General features: G+C 40.1%; 1 protein-coding gene across 1 annotated transcript in view; it reads left to right on the top strand.

Moving 5' to 3' along the window:
• LOC104146863 (ras-related protein Rab-3C) overlaps positions 1 to 23,310 on the top strand; it is a 137,273-nt gene extending 113,963 nt beyond the window's left edge. The window contains exons 4-5 of the mRNA XM_068925633.1: positions 1,985 to 2,109; positions 14,870 to 23,310. Coding sequence (XP_068781734.1) covers positions 1,985 to 2,109; positions 14,870 to 15,057 — 313 coding nt within the window. The 3' untranslated portion in view covers positions 15,058 to 23,310. The remainder of the gene's footprint in view (positions 1 to 1,984; positions 2,110 to 14,869) is intronic.
• Positions 23,311 to 23,896: the final 586 nt, after the last annotated feature.

Below are 23,896 nucleotides of genomic sequence, written 5' to 3'. Positions count from 1 at the left end.
TTAAGTTTTGCAGAAAATGCAGAAGTACAATTAATTCCTTCAGTGAAACCTAATATTTTTACTCTGTTTTGTTTCTGAAACATCTTCAGTTAACTGCTGGCATAAGCTGTACCAATTGTACCCCAGCTCATAACTGATCAAAACTGAGATCTTTTAGAGTCCCTCATAGAGCGTCATCCTATTATGTTTGACTTACTAGTACTTGCAAAGTTGCTATGGTAACGATTGTTGTTCTGATTAAAAAATTATAATAATCCTGTTTTGTTTAACCACAAATTTTGTAAGATCCCAGCATGGTTCCAAAAGTGCATTTCCGCCCAAAGGTATTCATGGTGCCCTATTTTCTGAGCAATTGTATCTTTAGTAAAATATAAGTGTAAAGGGAATTCTAACCTCTGCTTTGGTCAAAGTACCTTAAGATAGTCTATTCAAATTACTATAATTTTTAAAGATAGTTTTAGAATAGCAAAGTGTCCATTCCTGGAAGGAAAGATCAGAGCAGACCCAAGAGAAGAATCTAAAAAATGCTTGGGGCTTGCTTCAGCTTCTTTTTGGTCGTCCTGGTGAAGCAAAGCACCCCTAAAGTCAGTCTGACCATGTCCTTTAATGTTCTTCTGACCTGCACTGCAGATGCATCACATGCAGCTTTAAGGTGAGTTTCAGCACACTGCTTTGACTTATGCCAAGGGGGCCTGCGTCTGGCACTGGGGTACAAAGATTGCCTATAGAAGCTTTTACCCACAGACCCACACAGATCAGCTCCCAAAATACTTGGGCAATAGATTTTTGAAGCTTTTGGAGAAGATTTCGTCTTTTCTCACACAGATCTAGGGCCCAGATATACAGCAGAATTCTCTTCCAGTGCTTCCTCTCATAAATGTGTAGTTAATCTTGTCCAAGGAGGGGGAGAGCTGCTATTCCCTGGCCTCCGGAAAAATCTTTCTCTCCTCCATTGTTTGTATAGGTTGTGAATTGATATTAACATCCTAAAAAGTACTTGCATCGGGAGCCCAAAGCCAGGCATAGTGCTAAAATTCTCTGCAAGACAAAGAGTATTTTAGATAATAGAGGTTATATTTACACTGGATTGCAGGTACTGCTCTCAGTTGGTAAGTAGTAGCCAGCAGCATCACTTCCCATAGGGCCTGGAGCCAGGATGTGGAGCCCTTCTTCCTAAAGATGGGTCCGAGTATCAATAGAGTGATGGCAGTCAGATGCTGAGAGGCGCTAAGAGCGTGCTCCTAAGTTGCCCGTGAGCTGCATCTCATTCAAACTGCAAAGAAAGCTTGGTGGAGTGAGCTGTTTCACCAGCAGCACTCGAGGTCCTCATAGTGTTTCAAGACCTGGGATACCCCTATTCAGCTGTAGTCAAGGATAGGGCTTGAATAATTTAAAGGAAAGGTAAATTTAAGTTCAAACTCAGCCCCAACCATGGCTTACTGTACAATGTAAATATTGCTGTCATCCTGCTAGATAAAAGAGCTATAGCGGAACGTGCTGGAGAGAAACAACAGAAGGAAGAAAGAATGGCTTTGAAGTTGTGCTGATAAATTTAGATCGTAATTTTAAAAGGTGAAAGATAAGATATGAATAAGCTGTTGATTTTTGTTTTAAAGCTCTGGTTTTGGATGATAAGGTTTACTTTAAAATGTGAAAATATTTTTTCTTTAATGTGTGGGAGAAAGTGTCAGAGCTTCTTTCTAAAAATATAGGAAGAAATGCTGATAGCAGGAGAAAACTTGGAAAGACTATCTTGTTTTAACAAGCAAAAGTAAAGCCTGTGGTGATATTATTCCTGTAATGATAACTCCTGACAGGTAATCCTTAGTTTATTTGAAATCCAGATTTAAACAGAATCGTATTAGCCTGGATGTCAAAATCAGTGTTGTCCTTGTTTGTCTTGTTACAATTCTGTTTGAAATTGATTTAAAGGAAATTTGCTTTGCTTTGACTTCTGTCTCTCTCTCTCTGTCTCTCTTTTAAGGTCAACTCAAATCAAAACATACTCTTGGGATAATGCCCAGGTTATTTTGGTCGGTAACAAATGTGACATGGAGGATGAGCGGGTAATCTTCACTGAGAGAGGCAAACATTTAGCAGAGCAACTTGGTAAGAAAAGACATGACAAAAGCCTTATGATTGCTTGCAACAATGCACAACATAACTTCACTAACTGCTACAATATTTGTAATGAAATGTTCATGACACAGTCCTTGGAAAGAAATGTACAGTCATACAACACCTCTATTTTGTTTCTGCAAGCTGAGGTCTAAACTGCCCATGTTGGTTTCAATTAAACTATAATGTCATTAGAATGGACATGTGTCCAGTGATGACCTTATGCAGAACTGTGACGTGCCATCTGAAAGTGCCCGCAAGACCAGTGTTAGCTCAGAAGCTGGCTTAGACTAAGAATATCTCTCATACAAGCTCCTTTATTCTGTTTCTTAGATAGGAAGTACTTTATGGACTTTGTGATAAGCAACAAAAGGTTGTGCATATGTCTGCAGATATAAATAATATGTTATGTAGGTATAGGCATATGTAGATATGTTCTAGCCAGGGAAAATTAAGAGGGAAGGGGAAAAAAAAAAAAAACTAAGAGAAGGATGATTTACTGGAAAAGGTGAGGGACACTCTAAGATTTAGTTTGCCCGGAACTGGACAGCTAGGAGGAGTTCTTGCCTTCCTTCTAAGCTTTGGCTGTTTCTTCTTACTCAAAATCTGGGAGGAAGCTTTAGAAGTGAGAGAATAAAAATGCCAATATTAGAAATGGAGGCCTCAGTCCAGCTTGCCTTTTGGCACTGATATTTTGATTTTGAGGAGAAAAAATATTCTTCCATTGGCTTCCTTTAACTGGCACTTATCTGTGTTATAAATCAATCAAAAGCCAGATAACTCTAGCTACCTTGCCTGGGGCAAGGTGTTTTAGTTGTTATTTTTGCATCATGCAGTCAGAACCAAAATAGAATTATTCTTAATACAGTGAGATAATTCCTCTTAAGAGTCCCATTTGTGCTGCTTTGCAAAACATAAAAAAGAGGAAGAGAGGACAGGACAGGATAGGACAAGGCAGGTATATGACCGTAAATTAGTCCTTGAAAAGTGACAGAGAAGACCTGACAGCAGGTTATGTCCTGATAAATTGCCAACATTGGTGAAGAACTGAATTTTTAAAATTGTCTGTAATAAAAACAAAATGGTTGCTTTAGCATCTACTTTACCAGAGGATACTTTTCTTTGCAGAAATACATATGACATTATATAATACTATAATCTGTTCTTCTCTCTGTTAGCACTTCTAATATTTATTCATTTTAACAGGAGTTAGGAAAGCGTATTGAAGGGAAAAGGGATTTAAAAATTGTTGTAACTGTATATTCTAAGCCCAGATTTTAAAGATGCACTAAAATGTCTGGCACTTCATAAATCTGCAATGTACGTTTTGAAGAATTTTTTTTTTTTAAGTAACATAACTAGTCTGAGTTTCTAATCCCCAAACTGTTTTCCTATAGAAAGGTTAATGCAGTGAGTTAACAAACAATTCCCAAGGTCATGAATTCAGCAAGATGAGAAGAAATTTCAGATGTTATACAGTCGAGAATCCTCAGTTGTATCAACCAGTGATAGCAAGAAAGGCTAATGAGATACGTATCAAAACTCATGTTTCAGGATTTAAAGTAAACACTAACCCCTGGGATTTAGAATCCAGTCTCTATGGCAGCAGATTATCCTGTATTCCTATCTTTACCTACTCTGGGGGTTTTCTTTCTCTGATATATCTTCTGTGGCCATCTCAAGGAGAGAGTACTATATTGGATGTATTCTGGCTCTGATCCGGTAAGCCATTTACTGTATTCAGCATGCACACACACACACACATATGTATAGCCAGAAAGACTTCTTAAATCTGTTCAGAGATCGTGGGAGACAATGGCAAGAAAAACAGAAGAATGAATTTCCCTGAATTTAGTAAGTGCCTTGACCATGTGGGTCAGTTTGAAGGACACTGAGTTGTGTCAAATATTTGGGATAGTCTTTCCTTTGTCTGCAAGTGAGTTGATTAAAATCTCTTGCAGCCATATTTTTAAAACAACAATAAAGATTTTTGTGTCCAGCAAGAGATTTTAAGGCAGTGTGGGTCCTTTGAATGGTACGGTCTGTAATGTTGATTACAGGCACAGTTATAAGCAAGCACAATACACGTGAGTGCTGTACGAAGAACAAATTGTGAAACATTGTGTTCTTAAATGGTGTTGTATTTTGAGCCATGGTTTATTTGAAGTCACCTGGAAAATGAATATGTATAGTTTAGGCCAGGTTTTCAAAAGGTCAAAAAGAACACTGAGCATTTAGCCCTCTGGAAAACGTTGGTGTCTCGTTGAGAAACGAGCTCTCTGAAAATGTGGCTTCTTTTGCAGCTGCTGAGCTCTTTGAAAAATGTAGCCTTTAATTTTGTTAAGCAGAAATATTGAAATTGTGTGTGGTGGTTTTGTTTGTTTGTTTTAATATTGGCATTGATCTATTCTCCAGGATAACCCCAAAACTGTGGTTTAGATCAATTGACAGTAGGTCTGGTTACCTGCTGAAGTTTGGCTAAATTAGTTAAGTTTTGCGTCTTGTCAGGAGTTCAGAAAAGGGATAAGGAGTTGTTAATAAAATTAGATTTCTAAAAATTGTTTGACAGAAATTTGCTGGTCAGATCCAACCTTGAGTGTACATCTACAGAATGTTTATGAAGATAGACTTTGTCTCATTTTCATTTTACATTTTTTTTTTTAAAGCTTGATGTTAGTGACATAGAGCATAGCATGACAATGTCCATGTCTAGGTGAGCTCACTACCTTACATAGAGTAAAGGCCGGAGGCAGGTGCCTTGGAAAGGGTGAAAAAGAGCAAACGTATAGTGATACTTTCCCAGACTGCAGCAAATTGTGTTCAGGGATCTCATGAGCCAAAGGTACCTTTGTATTCAATATCCCTTTCATGGTTTTTTTTTGTTTGTTTTTGTTTTCCTTCCCATGGATTTGTCCACGGATTTCTTTGAAACCATCCACAACAGACTTTAAATATGCACAACCTTTCTGAGTTGTCTGCCTCTGCTGTGAATCTACTACCTGCTAGTTTCATTTTATGTTTCTCAATCTGTATAATCTAAGAAATGCTGAACAACTGCTTCCTGTTACTTGCCCTGTACCACTGCGGATTTTTAGATACCTCTATTACACGCCTCCTTTTTCTTGAGGTTGAAAGTTCCCAGACTATTTAATTGTTTAAGAAACAAAAGCCGTATCTTAGACGTTCCTGGTCTCCCTATTCAGTAACTTTTGTAAATAGTACATTTTTTCTGAGAAATTAGTTCATGCTTGTTTAATATATTATCATCATAAAAAAGTTACGTCAGAAGGAGATGAAAACAGGGAGGATCAGACAAATATAGCTGAGTCACGTAACTTTACCTCATAGAGATAATATACCAAGAAAAAATAGAAATGTGACAAACCAGCCAGTGGAGGGAAACAATTAACGTCATGTTAATATTGATGTGGGGATCACAGCCATCATATTTCAACAAGTTTATTCACTAATCACTACAAAATGTGGTGTGAAACATAATTTATATGCCATTCTGTCACTTCATAAGTGTTTGCTCTGAGGTTTACATGCATCTGTTTCTTAGTGAAAAATAGTATAACTCCAACATAGTCAACGCTTACATGCTTTAAAGCATTTTAGTAAAAAAGGTTTAGAATTTCTTGCAACTAAAGGTGCATGCATGCTTACTTCCTACATTAGTCACAAAGTTGTCAGCTGAGCTCAAAGCTTTGTACATTCATAAAAGTTTGGTGTCACTTGTCAGAATAAATGTAAAATGAATGATTCACAGATGGCATGAATTTCTTGGTTCCTTTCATTTATGGTCTGTATGATATATTGCGATCTCTATTCTAGCAAAGGCTTAGCAGGCAGAGGTTTGGGCACAGACTTTGAATAGACACTGAATAACTGCACATGCACATGGACAGCTGCGTATGTAATTTGATTCCCAGTTTCCCAATTTATTTATGTCATTGTGCTATTATTATGCCCGCAAATCAAGCACATAATTTTATTTGCGTTTTTGCCTTTGGTCCATATGTTTCATTACAACTCAGATTTTCTGTGCGTATGGTACAAGCAATCTAAATATGTATTAGTTTTTAGTTACAAGTTCTGTCATTACAAGGTACCTCATAACTTTAAGGTCCAGGCCCCTAAGGTAGCTGCAGAAGTACAGTCCTGCCACAGGTCCAAAGCATGCCTGTTGTGCTCATGATGCACCAGTTACTGGGAAGATACTGCAGGATCTGCCTCAAATGTCTGGTCATCTTTGCTGTGAGATCCTATTTGTCGTATCCTACCTTCTTGGTTGGGTTGGTCAAGGCTCCAGGAAGTAGAGCAGTTGTATCAGAAATGTTGGTTGCAAGGGATCGCTGGTGATCATCTAGTGTGACATACCACTAAAATCCATCTCTGACTCTTATCTCAGGGCAGCACTGTGCACCTCCCACTATATTTGTTGTGCCTCCACATTTCATGCACTCTGCAGCCCAAGATCGTCTCACGGCTGACCTGTCTTGTACTTCCAGTAGGAAATTTCTGGGGACACCCACTACTTTTTTGGAGCATGCCTTAGGTGGCACTCACCTGCTTTGTAAATATATCTTGACCCACTCTATCTCTCCTAGCAGCCACTAACTGATATCAGAAAGCAAAACAAAATGGGCCCTTTCTAGGAGAGCCCTGACACCCCCTTCTGCAAGGGGAGACAGAAGCCAGCCCTCACACTGGGTTCTGGGTGCCTAGGAGAGCTGGCAGCATTAGGTGCCTGGCCTCAGCAAAGCCCTGAGCTTCAGCGTGCCTCCACAGCTTGTCACTCACAAAGGTGGTCACTTCATCCCTCAGATTTTAACATACACATTATTTTGCATGGGTTTTGTTTTGCGTGGGGGTTCTTCTCCTCTATCTTCTTTTTTCTCACTTCCTGTAGACTGTTTCTTACTTGGAGTCTTCATTTTCATCTTTATCTTTCTTTCCTTCTCTTGATTCCCAGTGCTTTGAAAATCAGCCCTGCCAAAAGCAGGAAGAAAATTTCTCACTTCAAACAAAAATCAGCCAGTCTTGCTTATTTTATTTTCATTTGATTATTGGCTCAGGCATACACATAATGGCAGTGCTGAGGACACACTAGAGAGAAACAAGATTCAGCGGTGATTAGATTTCTTCAAATCAAATCTGTTTAGAATCCCAGTAAGTCTGAAAGCAGAGCATTTTTCAGTGCCATATGTCTATACAGTGTGTAATTCAGCACCCATTCACCTATGTGTGATCTGACCAAGCCTGAAAGGTTAGGCCTGCTGGTAAAATTGACTGGTTTCTGAATCCTACCAGGGCTTGGGTACAAGACAGCAACCCTGCAATGTAGAAGAGGGGTGAACCTTCACTTGCCTATAGGTCCTTGGGATGTGAACACGGTAAACACTAGGGATATTAGGCATTTGCGAGTTTAGGCAGCAACCAAAAAGGCATTTTTTTAGGCCTATATATTTTGACATCTAAATCCAGAATCAAGTAGGACTTGGCACCTGAGCTCACAGCTTGCAGGAACACAGAGTTCTGCATTGCCTCTGTGCCTGGCTGAAGACCTTCGTGCGGAAGGCAGGGTCGCCAGCAGCTTCAAGAACACTGGCATATGGCTACATTCAACTTCGCATTAAAAATGAAAATAATTGGGTTGTGCAGGAACATGTCTTTTTCATATTTCCACTTTTTACCATTTTTTACCTCTTTTAAAAGGCAAATGTTACTGCCAGAGGAAGGGGCCAGACTGACAGTACTGGCAAATACCAAAATCTTTCCTTTAGTCATAACAGACACAGAGTATTGGCAGAGTGATTAAAGGCTCAAAAGCACCTCTCCACAGGATGTTTTTTTTATTTTTTAGGGAGGGGGAATTGCTAACCTGCCCATTACTTTCACGGAGTCTGAACTGCATTACAGAAAAGTTACTTAATGGCAAAGAGAAGCAAGTTGTTTGCTCACCAAATGTCTCCTGTAAACAAGCAAGAAAAAATTTATTTGCTGCAAATGTAATTTATTCCCCAAATGCACTCTTTCAGAAAGTACCTGGAAGCCACAATCAAAGTCAGTACAACTGGAATTTATATGGAAAACTTTTGTCTTGAAAGACTGGAAAAAAGATATTTGCTAGACTGTACCCAAAAATTGCCCCTTAAATCTGTGTGCTCTGTCATAACTGAGAGTCCCCCTTAGCTTTTTTTTTTTTTTTTCCAATTTGGCCACCCTAAAGGAAGGATAAATATCTTAGCATTTCTATTAGAAGTGATTATATTAGCTCTGTCTAGAACGGTGCTAAAGCGCTGCTCTCTGCTGAGACAACAGCAAAGTTCTGCCTTATTAGCGAGGTGGGGCATAATGTTGTCTTAATACTTTTCTCAACACTCTCCAGCCCTTGGCCTTTTCTGGACAGCATAGTTCCCACTCAACCAGCCTGAAAAGCAGAACACACTGTAACCAGATCTTCTAACATGGCTGCAGGTGCAGGAGGTCCTCTGAAGAACAGCAGTGGTCACTAGCTACTTTCAGTCTGGTTTCCTAGGAAAGAAGGCATTTGCAATCCTGCCACGCGTCCCTGTATCTGTCTCTCTCTTTGTGAGATGGCTAGAGGTGTCAAAGATATTACAAGTTCTGAGGAAGTGGGCAGCTGAGCAGAGGAGCTGTCCTTGCCTTCAGTGACAGAAAGCCTACAATGGGAACATAAACCTTATTAGATGTTAGAGAATTCACAGCAGGCAAGAAGGTAAGTTTCTGCCAGTGCCCGCTCCAGAACTGACCACAGGATGCAAATACAAGAAAATAGACATCATTAGCCCCACTACTTTTTGTACTATTACATTGTTAAATGATTCTGTCCCACAGCTTCCTAACCTTTGCCTTTCATACACCACTGCATTACAAAGAGAATAGCTTCCTGCAGCTGCTGCTTGCTCTGATGTTACAGTCTCCTTCTGCTCCTCGAAACATCAGATTGAACTGGTCACTGGTAAGAGCAGTACTAACAATCACAGTTCAAGCTTATCTTCAAGGAAAGATAGGTATTGGGAGAACACAGCTTTGCAGACATCTGTTAAGCACAGCATAACAGTCAGGGGAGATAAATAAAATTGTCTTGGTTGTGGGCAAACACTCTGAAACCAGAAGGTGTTCCCAATCAGCTGGTGAAACATTAACATAGCTCTTGTCTGTATTGACTGTGGAATTGTGCTAAAAATGTGTTAGTTAGTGTGTCCTTTTGATGTCACATTTTCTTGGAAGACGAGAGGGTGCAGAACGTTCCTCTCTTTGCATATGGCTCTCCTTGCTGTATTTTTTTCTTCCTTATTTTTTGAAAGCAGGCATAAACAAGTAATAATGAGCATTGATGAAGGAAGATCTGCAGAGCCAGCGTAAGTGTAAGACAGAGAGGGAATGAAGTCAGTAATTCAGGCTGTTTACATGTTTCAGAGTGGCAATCTAAACTGCTTTTGCCTTGTGAGAGCAAGGAGCAAGCCATTCCTCACTGCTTCTTCTAAAGTTGCAGGGAAGCTAAAAGTGGTATTCAGATCAGTTCCATCAACCTAGACTATCTTGTGCTCTGGAGCCTTAATCTGTGTCTCCCACATGCTGAAAGGCCTTAGCTGTTTTCTCTCCCCACCATGCCGCACATTAAAGTGCTATGGGATAGAATGGGAGTTCCTGTCCCAGGGAAGGGGAAAAATAAGAATCATGTCCAGATCTGACTTGTTCTTGTGAAGAAAATTAAGTCTAACTGTGGCTGAAGTTCTTCTCTTAAACGGGAAGGAAAGAGGATGTGGAACATGGCCTTGGCAGGCATATGGTACAGGAGAGAGAGGGGACCCTGTCCAAAGGCACCTAATGGGATTGTTGGCCATAGCTCACGACGCAAGCAGCACCACCCGGCTGGTGTGCTGGCAGGTCCCTGCTGTGATAGGGCTCTGCAGGGACTGGTGGGATTTGAATCAGCACTAGAAGGGAGAAGGTAGTTAAGGAAAGAGACACACAGGTAAAAGGACAGCAGAAGGAAAAGTGAAAGAAACACAAAAGGGAGATAAATGAGAACAGGCTGATGCATCTTCCACACACAATGTTCATGCTCAGGCAGCAGTCTGATATTTAGGGTTTTCTCAGTCTGATATTTGGGGTTTTCTCAGTTTCAGCTCTGTTCTGCCTTACCTACCCACCTACTTCTTGGGCTTTGTCGTCTCTTTACAGTAACCTGCTCTGCCCTGTCTTATCCACATCTGCGGTACAGATTATGGTGGGAACGTGGTGTTCTTTGAGCTCTGCTGTCATTATAACTGCAAGGGAGTCACCTCACTTCAATCTCATACTCACATGGAAAATCTTCCTCTCAGTTAATAGCAAGCACTGGAAAAAAACCTGAAGAAAACATTAAAAGGCATAGATCTGAGGCCCTCATACACAGGCATTTTGGAAGCACAGGTTCTAAGCCCTATTAATAAAATATTTGCCAGATGAGTCAGGAGGAGGGGAGAGGTCACTGGCAAAAAGCTCTGCAAAACATCCATAACAAAGTGAAAAACAACCAGAATTCAGGAGTTTGTACCTCTTTCTACTTTTTTACAGAAATACTTATTCCAGACACACTCTTCTAGGAAATATGGCCCCTATCTCTTTGAAACTGTCACCCAGACATTCACAGACCAGAGTTTCTGTTAAAAAAAAAAAAAAGCAAAAAGCAAAAAACTAATTTATTAGGATCTTTTGCATAGGGTAATGCTAACGTGGGGAATCAAATCTCTTGGGCAGGATGGTCACTGACTGTCCAGGTGGCAACAGGAGCCTCCATTGCAACGGTCTTTGCAAAAATGTCTTCAGCTAGAGCAGATGAGACTCTCTGAATTGTTGTTCTACTGAATTCTCAGAAACCAGGTGGTCCTACGTGCCCAGCCCACTACATGTCGTGATCAGTTGGTATTGATTATTATAAGCTGTGCACAAAACACCTCTTAAATCTCTTAACTATGTACACAAGACTGTCTCATATGACCGTTTCTGCATCTGCAGGACCAGTTTCTACTGACCATTTACAAGTAACTTATCCGAGTACAGTTCAGTCCATCCTACAGCAGGAACTGTGTAGGGAGGCAGGAGGGAACACACTAGGGTGCCCAGGTTCTTCAGCCACAATGTCAATCAATGCATTTAAGCATAGAAATAGTGCCTATCAGCTGACCTGAACACAGCAGGGACTGCCTGGGGGAATCTTCAGGACTGTCAGAAAAATCCCACCTGGTGATCTCCTCTAAGAATTAGTCAAATGCTTTCCTGTGAAGGTAGCTAGGGTTTCAGACAATTATCTTCTCTTGGGTCAGTCCTTTGTCTCAAATCAGGGCATTGTCTCATCTGTACAAGGATTACCTGGGAGGGTTCCTGGGCCATCCAGGGAATTAATAACTAAGTAGATGTGGTGTGTACACAGGCACAACTTGAAACACAGCTACACCATTACTGTGACTACAATTTCCTTCTTATATCAAAATCATAACTCAAATTCCATAGATTTTGACACAGTTGTACTGTCTATTTTTATTTTATTTGAATAAAAATGGCTTTGTGCTTCACACTCTACAAGCCCCTGTTTTACTGGGAAAATGGGAGCTTCTTAGTTTTCACAATGGTCTTAGGCAGTACCTCCTCACTGTGGCAGAGGACCTATTTTCTTGCTCCTGCCTGTGTTAGATTCTTTCCTAACACCCATCTGCTCTCTTCTTTGTGACTCCTTTCCTTTCACTTTCTGCTTTTCTCTGTTCAGATATCTCACCTACCTGTCTTAAATACCATTTCATTGTGTAGATCCTGTGCCAGTTACTCTGTTTTACTGTCTGTAAAACCTGTTCCTGTCAGAGGCATCTTTTAGATTTCTTCTTCTTCCTTCCATTTTCTCCAAGCTTTGGTGTCCCAGTTCTGAGGAGTTTCCTCATTGGCCCTCAACCCTTCTGCCTTCCAGTCCTGCTTGTATCCTCCTCCTTCTCCTCACTCTGTTTACATTGCCCTAAGCAGTGAGGAAGTAGTGCTTATGCTGTTGCTTTTCCACACATCAGATCACTACTACTTGTACACTAAGATCTTTTTCTGCTTGAAAGGTGGAGAAGCTGGCAGGGAAGGCAATATTTATCAGAGAAACATCCTTGCTGTGTGTTAGGCAAATTGTAAGGCAGTGGGCATCCCTTTGATTTCATGCTCAGCTTTCATCTCTGTTTATGTACTTGAGAAGGAAAAGAGCACAAACATGGAATGGGAGCGAGGAAGTAGTGCTGTTTTGTTACTCATGGGATCGTGGGCACTGACAGAACTGGATTATGGTCAGGCTAGAAAGCTGTTATCTACAGAGTAATAATGATATTCTGTCACAGTTCTGACTTGTTTGTACTGTAAATAGAGAGTGATGTTCCCAGCAGTCAAATGGGTGACTCCTGATTTTACCCTGTCTAACTGCAGTTATATCTACTCTGCAATCCAGATGTTCTGATTTCAGCTTACACAAGTGCAGACAGCTGCCCAGTACCTTCCCAGCTGGGTCAGGGCAACCTGACTGCCACAGCTCCAATTGCTTCCAAAGTCTAAATTAGATAATGACCTGCAGTCACCCTTTTGGATTGCAATGTAGACATAGCCTGAAACCAAATCTAACCAAATCAGCCTGTCTGGAGTGGCCACTTTCCTCCAGTTTCTGTTGAGCAGATACCAACAGCAGTGGAAAGCTCTGGCTGCACCACTGTGCTGCAGAGCTGCAGCTGAGTTCCAGCACAGAGCACTGAAAAGGCAGAGGCCCTTCTTTCTGCGAGGTGCTCCCCAAAACATCTGGACAGTCATCTCTGGCATGAAGCTCCTTGGGAGCCCTGCAAGCCACCCGCAAGTGAGGCTACACCTTCTTTCCACCTTCTGCTTTTATTTAAAAACGAAGAAGAGGATATATAAACCCCACTAAACTAAAACAAACACTTGATTTGAAATGCAGATTTGCACCACCTCCCAGTATATGATTTCTGTATACTGTGTCTTTTATAATGCATGTTTTTCCTGCCTTCCAGACAAATTTAGAAAGGAAAAATTTTCACACCAATATATGGAAGCTTAACCTCGCACCAACCTTAATGGAAGTTGCATGAATAAATCCCTTTACAACGTTTGTATCTCTAAGGGTTTGTTATCTAAACTACCTACAAACACCAACTTTTTGTAGTTTGCTCCTATGCATGTGAGCAATTTAGCAGTTTGTAACATTTCAGCACAAGGCATTTTATGTGACTCAAAAATATTAAGAATATTTGGAACAGAGAAGTAAGTTTTTGCACTGGTTATTAGTACATGCTGGGATATCATGCCAAGCTAAATTATAATTATCTAGTGTAAATCTACAGTAATATTCAAGCATGCAAAAGCTATTTGTTAAGCAGTTATTGGATTAAATATGCATATTATATCTTGTATAGAGGGCATATTGAATGCATAGCACTAATGTTGTCTAAGCAGTTGCATATAATTTTCAAGTGGCCTTTTGAAATAAAGGATTAGCCCATTCACTAGAAAACACAGACCATATGCAGAAAGAACCCTTTTTCCCTTTCTGCCAGGAGTTTAAAGTGACTGACATTTTCTGACTAGGATTTTCCTCATAACAAAACACTGTGGTAGTTGTACATTGTTATACAGAGTAATCAGAAAGAATCAAAATAGTTCTGAAAATGCTCAGCCACTTCTGTAAGATTACCATTGGGTTAGATGTTTGGTAAACCGTGTTAATATTGAACCCTTAGGCACTGGAAACACAGAATTACCAGAAAATCTTAAATTACCAAGGAACCCTCAGGTGAGCGATGCGGTGACTGTGGGATAAGATGGAGTGCAGGGGAAAAGGCTTAAAAAACAAACAAACGGAAAAAGACGAAGGAGGTGCAAAGGAAGCAAGAACAGGGGAAGCTCCAGCCCTGGCGGAAAGCTCAAGCTGCCTACCGGGCCCAGTGGCTGCAAGAGATGGGAGACACAAGGGACAAATCGGGGTAGAAGAGAGAGCTTAGGAAAGCTGGCTCTGCTACCTACAAGCTTCTAGTGTCTCTTCTGAGTAAAAGATAGACTCTAATTTTTGCCTTCGAGGTAGTTTGGATAGATTAAAAAGTCCTTCTATATAAATGAATTAAGGAGAAAAAAGTATTTATGTATTGTTTTGGCTTGGGAGTGTGCCTTTGTTCCAATAGATTTTCCTCTATTCTAAGCAGATATCAAGTTGCAGAAGTCTTTCCTTGCCTTGTTTGCTTTTCTTACCTGATAGTTTCCAAATGCAATTGTCTATTTTGGCACCAGGTTAATGACACAATGGAAATGGCTGTTTCCAGTAGAATAATGCTCAGTGGAACATAGTAGAGATGGAAAACAGTAAATTGTTCCTTCACAATAGCCAGACATATAGGGCATTTCTAACATAATAGTACTCTCAAACTGGTGTCGGTTTTAAGACAAAACCATTTTACAGTAGAATATGCTTAAGAGACTGTGCTTGGGCCAATCCTGATTTTAGCTGGCTTGGTATAAAGCAAATGACTCTAGTGTAGTTTCTCTGCTTGTTTTAAAAATCTGACTGCTCTCACAGTATCACTGCAATATCGTGTGTGCTCTTACATGTTTACTTTCTGAGTGTCTCTCCACTCTTCCTTCCCTGGGAGAGGTCTGTATATGTATTGGAGATACTGGAATATGTATCAAACCAACGTGTTGTTTATTTTATTAGGTTTTGAATTTTTTGAAACAAGTGCCAAGGACAACATTAACGTCAAGCAGACATTTGAGCGACTCGTGGATATCATCTGTGACAAAATGTCGGAAAGCTTGGAGACAGATCCCACCATTACTGCCGGCAAGCAGAACACACGGCTAAAGGACACCCCCCCTCCACAGCAACCCAACTGCGGCTGTTAATGCAGCCATCAACCAAGGCAGCTCCGGTCTGTTCTATTGCCAACAGAGTATTTATGAATGGTCTATATGCCTTTATTTATACTGTCTTATTAAATTATTTGGGAGAAGAGTCTTTTATTTTAGATCAACAGCTGGTTGAGTATGTGTATGGAGATGTTAGCATTAGTTTGTGAGGATGATCCTTTTTTAGCATCTGGCTTTTGCATGCAGGGTGGCTATTAGTTTCTCTTTTCCTTTTGTTGTTTTACATTACACTTACTTCAGCTGGTGCAATGTCCTCAGATCACATTTGCCTAGAATTGTTTCTTGCTTCTTCAGTTTCAAATGATATGCTTGAATCCTTAGGGTAGTGGCCAAGGTATTTCAGAATAAGCTTCCTGAAGCTACTTATATTTTTTTCGTGACTGAAAATCAATTTAGAAATATTACTCTAGTGAGCTAATTGCTCATTCTGTCCAGAACATTTGTACAAGGGAAACTTCCTGGAGCATAATGCCTTGGCAAATCTGAGCTCACTTATCTTACACACCATGCCTGCTTGGAAACGGCAGGAGTTAGAAAGGGCAAACCTCCAGCCTAGCCAGACCCAAAGCTCCCAGGTTTACAGCAAAGAAACCCCCTGGGAGTTTCCCGCTAAGTGTGGGTGTTCAGTCCAGATCATCAGAGATATTAGGCACTTCATCCTGTTTAGACAGCTAATATATTTACATTTCCATGGGAAGTGCATGCCTAATATCTTTCTGAAACTGAACTTAATTTGTGGTTGCATCATTAGAGAGAATCTGCCAAGATCTGCCCCAGTAGAGGAGGGCTGACTAACTCTTTTCAATTCTACCTGCGTTAGGTAATAAAGTTCTGCTTTTACCCCGACAAAGCCAAATCCATTATGCTCATATTTATAGCCAAAAACTGTCCTGTCATGTTGCTGTCAAATCTGCATATTTAAGCTTTCAGGAATTTCATCTTCCATTCAGTCACTGAGAAACATCACTACACTGACTACAAAGGCCAGACCCATCATAGAGATGCTGCTGATGTCAGTGAGTTGGAGTATGACTTCATTTTTACTTTGCTGAGGGTATTTTTTTTGACAGGACAATCAGAAATTCACAAGCTTTTTAAAAGCTTTAGGAGTAATAAATAATTATCAACATTTCTGGAGATAGACTGAATAAAATCATAAACTCAGCAAAAGGTTGTGAGACAGCAGAATACAGTCCACAAATTCTTTCTTTAATAAAGTGTTAAAATAGTCACATGCCACAATGCTAAAAAGTACTCACCGTAGTAATTAGAAGGCAGTTTCTTACGTCTGTGCCCTGTGGTATACTGCTTTATTTGGGTCACAGTGACATTTTTTAACTAAATAGCGTAATTGAGAAAGCACTAACTGTTTTATTGTACCTATTAGACAGGCTTTAGGATGAGGCTGACATTTCTCAAACTGTCTGCAACAGGAAAAAAAAAAGGAAGAGAAATGAAAAATGAAGGCAACACTAGGTAATGTAAGTTGGCAGCAACTGCAAAGAAATCCCTTTTCACATATTACTTTTTTCAAAGGTAATTTATATAAACTCCTCAAATACAGTAAGGGAAAATGGACACTTTTTCATTGGTTAACTAATATGCATAAACTCTAACATGGTGAAAACCACTTCTAAGCAAGGCATGTAGACACATGTAAAATGGGTGTGCCATCAGGGCTTTACTTTGACTGTATAACTTAAATTATAAATGTATTCTCTTCATTCTAGGGTTTTAAACCGTGTCAGTGTCCTGTTAGCTAGTACCTTTGGCAACTATTTTCCTCTTAGACATGGAGGCTGAACATTCATTCATTTACTTCCATGAAGAGAAAGCACTGTGCTCTTTGGGGCAGATGAGCAATCAGGTAGAAGAGGCATGTGCTACCCCAGCCTTAACCCTGCGTCTCTCCAGGGACACTGTTCTTCTCTCCCCCATCTAAGATAGCACTTTGGTAACTGTGGTGTGAGACCTTCAGCAATATGCCTTCACCCACCAGGTGCCAACTGCTTTGGAGGAACTGAAAAGAAACTGAGGGAGTTTTGTGTGAGAGGGTGGTCAGCTTTCCACCGTATGCTTGCTATGTGTAGTAATGCCTGTTGGAGAAAAGGGAGCAAGGAAACCTTGAGACAGCACTCAGCTGCAGCCCTCGTTCTTTCAGAAAATGTGTAGATTGTATTATTAGTCCAAACCTTCCTCATGCAAGGAAGGCAAGGGAAAAGGAGGACACTGTCGCATCTTAAATCAGCCTGCACATGTCCTGGGACATGCAGCTCTGCTGCAGGTGCAAGTATTCTCCCAGCTTTGCTCTGGGATGATGGCTGCATGGCCATCACCTGTGCACATTGTAACAAGACCTTCTTTCAGCCCCTTGCAACAGCCACATCTTGCTTGCGCTCAGTTGCAATGAATTCCAGACCTTCACTGCCTCCTTATAGCAATGTAGACTCTAGTCAGTGGTGGCAACTAGAAGAGTAATGTGTGTTTGTAGTATAGATCTTTTTTAAGAAGTTGAGTGATAGATTGATATTTCTTTACTGAAATATGAAGAACTAATTGCTTCTCATTTTGCATCAAGGGACTGGACAGAAGAGTAACAGGGAAATCAAAGAGGGGGAATCTTTCCTTCTGTTTTTTGAGATAACTAACCTCCCAGACTTCCCATCTGTCTAATCCTCTGCATGCAATGAGGAGGAAGGGGGAAGCTGCAACAACACTATTGTTCTTTACGCTGGCAGCCATGGGTTCGGACGAAAAGGCTCATCTGAGGTATAAAAGTAGTAGAACCCACTCGCTAGATAAGAACTCCTAAGACCTTTTTATTGACATTCAGGCACTACCATAGAGTTTAGAATTGATTAGATTAATTTTTAAAGTGTTCACATCAGTTCCTTGGAGGTTTTCAAGCCCAGACTGGATAAGGCCCTGAGCAACATGATCTGGCTTATTAGTTGACATTGTTTTGAGCAGGAAGTTGGACTAGATGACCTGTTGGAAGTCCCTTCCAACCTGATTTATGCTAGCATAAGAACAGGAAATTACTATGAAATTACAAATATCTGGATGCTCAGGCAGACCTTTTCTGAACAATCTCTGTTACCTAGTGTTAGAAAACTACACTTTGATTTTCCATCAGGTTGAGTAGGCTGGCTTTTGCAACCATGTGTTTCGCAGCAGTCCTGAGTTTTTTATTATAAATTTTGTTCAGATTTAGACAAGAAGCATCATGATCTCAGTACCCCTCCTTTCAGTTCTCAGCTGGAACTATTTTAGAGAAACCCCAAAACCACAGTCTTTTTCAAAGTAATTTACTGTTGCTTCCTCAAACATTCTAAAACTTTAGTGTGAGTTCTGGGGGAACTAGCAGTTCTACTTTAAATTATGTCTTGGCCTGTTTGATATGGTTGGATTTCCAAAAGCAGTTTGTGTCGGTCTAATTCTGTTACCACTGACTTCTGTGATAGAACAGCAATTTTCTTAAATGAAAAGCGACTAGTTAGCGACTACTGAGCACTTTCAGAAATCCCATCCCAACCTTATCAAGGTCAAGATTTAAACATGCAGTCACACATATCTAATAGCCACTGATTATGAGCTAGTCATTGGAGAAGACAGAAGCAGAATTTGGTAAGATCCCTGATCTAACCACAGCTGTAGCAGAGTTCTGTCAAGAGCAAGTTCCAGGCTAGCAAAAGATACATTTTAGTGATACAACAGGGATGGATCATTAAATTGACTACCTGGAATAAGACAGCCCAAACTATTTTCGGCCTCGTCACAATTCCTGATGGAAAAGCACTCACATGGTAAAGCCCAGTACACTTTGCACCAATTTGTTGTCACTCTCAGCACAGAAATAGGACCAAATGTCATGGAAGCCAGCCACAGGTAACCTCTTCAGCTGAGGTTTGGTCAGATGCAGCAGTTGAGACACAGAGCGTGTCAAATTTCTGAGAGATTAGATGCCTCTCGGCAGAGGGTCCTGAGCTCCATAGTGCCAGCTGGACTAATACTGTACAACCCATTTTCTGAGTTATGATCTAGACTAATAAATACTATTAGTGGCAAGCTAATCCTGTGCATGGCTAGTACACCAGCCTTGTCATGCTCTGACAGTATCTTGCTTGTTGCATGATCCAACTAGCACAGGGAAAATTCCAGGGGAGCGCCGGGGAGCGCAGCCGCGCCAGCACCGGCAGCGCTCCCTGGCCTGCCACTGCCAGCTAGTAAGCCTTGCAGAGCTGAACCTGCACATGCATGTTGGCAATTCCGATAAGAGTTCATGTACACAAACATCCTGGTCCTTACAGAGCTATTAACATGTTACTCTATTAATTCTTTATGGTTGGTTTGATTTAGTTAGACCTATTTGTTTGGTGTTTGAAATACATACCAGCCAGCCTGATTTTCTGTCAAAAAATACTCTTTCTCTGAACTGCTGTGTACGTGACTGTTACCTGGAACTGTTTGTTCCATTGTGCTTATCCTTAATGTATGCATAGAGAAACTACCTGAGCAACAGTTATGTGGCCTTTCCAGAGCATCAGTCTGAAAAATAAGGTTTTCTTCCCAGTCTGCTCAGCTCTGTATATCCAGCTGTACTGCCTGCACCGTCTTTATTTTAGGAATGAAGTGCTATTTTATGGTGCACAAAGTCTGCTGGAGTTTGATCCTAACTTTGACAATGCTTTGAGTTCAATTCTCTTTTTTAGGAAACAAATGATGGTACAAATTCTTTATCTGATGATGACAGCTTTGCTTCTTCAATAGCAGACAAAAGGTGCTGTAGTTACATTTCAAAAGAGGCCCCAAAAAACTCAAAAAACCAATCTCCCCCTTAAACTACTCTTTACTGCATTCATTCGTGAGACACAAGTTTTGTTATTGGCATTTTTAAGGGCATCAACTAAATAACTGCTCTGCTGTTAGGACAGATCCCTCCTTGGCCTGTTTCATAGGTAGCCATGCAGTATACAAGCCAAGAGTCTCTTTAGCGTGACTTGTTCAGAATTTGTGGCATAAAGCCATGAGGTTGTAAATCCTCATAGGCATACCCTCAGGGGGTGTAAAGCAACATACCTTCACTTATGCCAACGGGAGGTATGAATTTTGTTGATTTACACCATTTAATCCATACACATAGTCTCTTCAGTACAGTTTGACTCCAGATCCTCCAAGGTTCTTAATTTGGTAAGGTCTCAATTTAAGAGGCAACTCAGTTTCAAAATTTTAATTTTTTTGTCAGTTTTCTTTACTAAATGAGTTGGGAAAATGTATTTCATCCTTGTGATTTAAGCTTTTTTCTGTTTTTCTTCTTTTTTTAATTTTGTTTATCCATGGATGTTCACTCAAGCAGAAATTGCAGCTACACACGTATAGTATGCATACACAGCAGTATGTCTTTGACACTCATTCAGTTCCCTTGTAGGAACTGAAGTAGCAGTTCAGTGCTACTTGTTCATGCTCAGTGCAGCTTTCCCTAAATACCATAGTGGAATTTAACCAGAAATTCCCATTAGCACTAGAAATCAGCTGGGTTAAATTTACAGACTGTAGGGTTACTATTATCCACAGTTCCAGCAGGCATCAATGGCATGTCATTTATAGAGTAAGGTATCTGGTATTTGATTTTGGGGGAAGCATACATTCTAATCTTCCCATAACTTCACGATCATGCGTAACATGCAGAAATAAAAGCTAGGGATTGCTTACTACTTTTAGTGATAAATTTCCTTGAGTAATCCTGACATGTACCTGCAACTGGTGTTAAATGAAATCTGTCTGTGTTGTAATTCTCATTTAATATGTTGTCAATAATGTCAAATGTGTCGTGGTTCAGTTGGACTATCAAAATATGTAATCTATATACTAGTGTTTGTGAAACTGAAATGTCTTAAATGTTGCATGAAAATATGTTATAAAAATAGATATGTTTTCTATTTTTTGAATACCTCAAACCTGAGGGAACATGGGCCAATAAGTGCAATATTTAATGACTTACTCAGTGTATATAAACTTGTGTGAAAGGGAGAAGTGTCACGTATGTGTGATAAGCTGTTGATGATGCCTGTGTGGCTTAAAAGTTTTCTAGTAGCTGTGTGTGTCTTGTAGTAAAATTTATATAGTAAATGCTTTACCAGTGTAGTGTAAGAATACTCTATTCTTAAGCCATTTAAACTATTTTTCATATGTGAGACAATGGTAAAAGATATCTATATGTTTACTGCAAGTGCATGTCAATTTTACTTTTAGAATTGTGAGTGTCCTTTTCGAAAATTATATAATGTTATATTGATAGTAGTGGGGCAACCCTTTCAGTCAGAAGATACTTGTAGCCATTTCTATCCTATCCGCATAGATTTTTAAAGCATGTTCTCCAGAAGCATTAAAGGAACCTTCCTAGAATTCAGCACTTACAGGGAGTTATTTACTCCTAAAAGAACTGGTTACATGCTCTGTCTGCCTGCAGTGCATAATATCATGTGGAAATGTTTTCTTTAATCTGATACAGTTAATACATAATACTTACCTGAAATATTAAATACGCGTATCCAGTACTCTTGCAGATGACTTGGTAAGCTTCAGTGGGTGCCTTCAGTTCACATTTTTGGAAACAGTTTGTGAGTCACAGTCAAAATGGTCCAGCACAGCGGATGGTGACCTTAATCAATCTTCTGTCCATTAAGTTTCTTAACTGCCTTTAGATCCTGAAGGTGGAAAATGCCTTCCTAAAATACTGACCCAGACTCTTCCCTCCACTGTTACCCAACTCTCAAGTGCTGAACAACCCTACTGTTAGCAGTAAAGTTGCAGTACATTATGGGAACAAAATGCAGCCCAGAACCCAACTGTGCAACGAAAAGGAGGCATCCAATCATTTCTTGTTCCTTTCCTGTTAGCCTTACGTATTTCTCATAATTCTTCAAGCATGAGAGTAAGCCTGTCTCTGTTCAGTAAAAATCTTAAGTACATTTGTGGCTTTAAACTCTGAATCCCTGGACTGCCAGGGGTTCCTAGCTGTGCCTAGAGACTCTTCAGAGAAGAAGCTGATTCTGTTAATTGTTGCTGCATCTCTGGTTTCAAAGGAACGAGACGTGCTCTGGGAATTTTCTAAATAGAGACAGGCCACTGAATCTCGGCCAAGGAGAGTAACCATTTTTGCTGAACAATTTTCCCAACAAATTGTTTTCATTAGTACCACACTAAAAGGTGCATAAGTAGATTTTGAGTTTGATCTGATATATTTTTGTGACAATGTAGAAGGTTGACTTAGGCTTTTTGTTTTTTTAATTAACCTGATCAGGAAAAGAACTAAACTCTAAGGCCTGCTGGAAACCAGTAGCGTGGTTTCCTTTACTATATCGTCAGATAATTTCTCTGAGCAAGCAAAGTAGCCAGATTGCATTAAGGAGCACACAAACAGTACTTGCTATGACCTGAGCAGCTCTTAAAAGGCTTCCTTATTTCTATATTTTATGCTATGAAACCATATGCAAAATTTAATAGACCAGAGTTTAATGAAAATGTGTTTTGAGAGAGATTTAAGATTGCTTAAAGAAAAAAAAAAAAGAAAAAAAGAAAATTCTGGATGTCTTTGCAGCTGAGCAGCAGACAAAGTAACTGTCATAATATGAGGTACAACTTAAATATAGATATACAGGCTGCCACAGGACTGAGGATGCATTACCTAGATTTTTTACTGCTAAGTGACCTGACTGTTCAAGGGCTGGCAGATAATTTTACCTGGTATTTTTATTATTCCTCAGAGACATGTGATTGCATAAACAAAAACAAATGCTTACCTTGAAAATATGTAGCTGTTCTGGCTTCCTCAAGCTGACTTACTTACTGACTATTTCTTGAAGAAAAGTTGAAGAACTTACTTGGAATACATTTGTGAGGGAGTGAGCCTCAATCCATCCCTCCTCCCCCAGCTATTACTGCAGTATAGTGACTGTGGTTCTAAAAAAAATATGTTAGTTTAAAATGCTGCCGGGTGACAAATGTTGTGAATCTTCTGCATACATCCATGGGAGCTCTTGTCTGAACGTGAAGTACAAGTTTTATCCATGTGCAGAGTTTTAATTCTATGTGGAAGTAGAGACTGTGTACTCCATTGGCTATTCTGTTTGTATGTGACTTCTGTATACCAAGTGGATTTTGTTTGTTTATTTTTTGTTGGAGTTTTTTTTTCCTTTTGCGATTACAATAAATATTCAAGAGACTATATTCATGAATTTCTCAGTTGTTGTGACATAGTCTTACCCTTCTCTTCCCTTTCTTTCTTTTCAGTAACAAAAAACTGTGAGAAAATTACTTCAGTTTTGACAAAATAATGGTCAACAATACCACATCAAGTTCGTTTCAGGACTATCCTTCAGCACCACTGATGGGTATTAGTTCTATCTTCATCCTGTAGAAATCGTTGGCAAATTTGCTCTAGCGTTGTGTAGGAGAAAGACTGCCCATTTGCCTACCAAAAGCGCAGTACACAGGCCACCATGGGACGTGGTGCTAACTTAGCAAATTCTTTTCACTACACTCAAACTGGTGAAAGGTTTTGTTGCTACGCGGCAGGGCTTTTAAAGTAAACTAAGAAGCCCTTATAAAACTTTCCTGGAGAAAGTAAAAAAGAGGCGTTTTGCCCCTGTGCCTGGGTACTTTTGCCTGAAAGCTACCTGCACTATCTGGACCTTCAGAGTACGTCACTGTGCTTGTCACAGCGCGAGGTCCCAGTCCACACAGTGCTCAGGCTGCAGAGTCCGTGCACAACAGCGCTGTGGCAGCCTACGTGCTGGCACTTGTGCATGAGATG

This window comes from Struthio camelus, chromosome W, assembly GCF_040807025.1.
Source record: "Struthio camelus isolate bStrCam1 chromosome W, bStrCam1.hap1, whole genome shotgun sequence".
NCBI classification, from domain to species: domain Eukaryota; kingdom Metazoa; phylum Chordata; class Aves; order Struthioniformes; family Struthionidae; genus Struthio; species Struthio camelus.
Note: the sequence above shows the minus strand (reverse complement) of the source record. Positions and strands in the feature narration are given on the sequence as shown.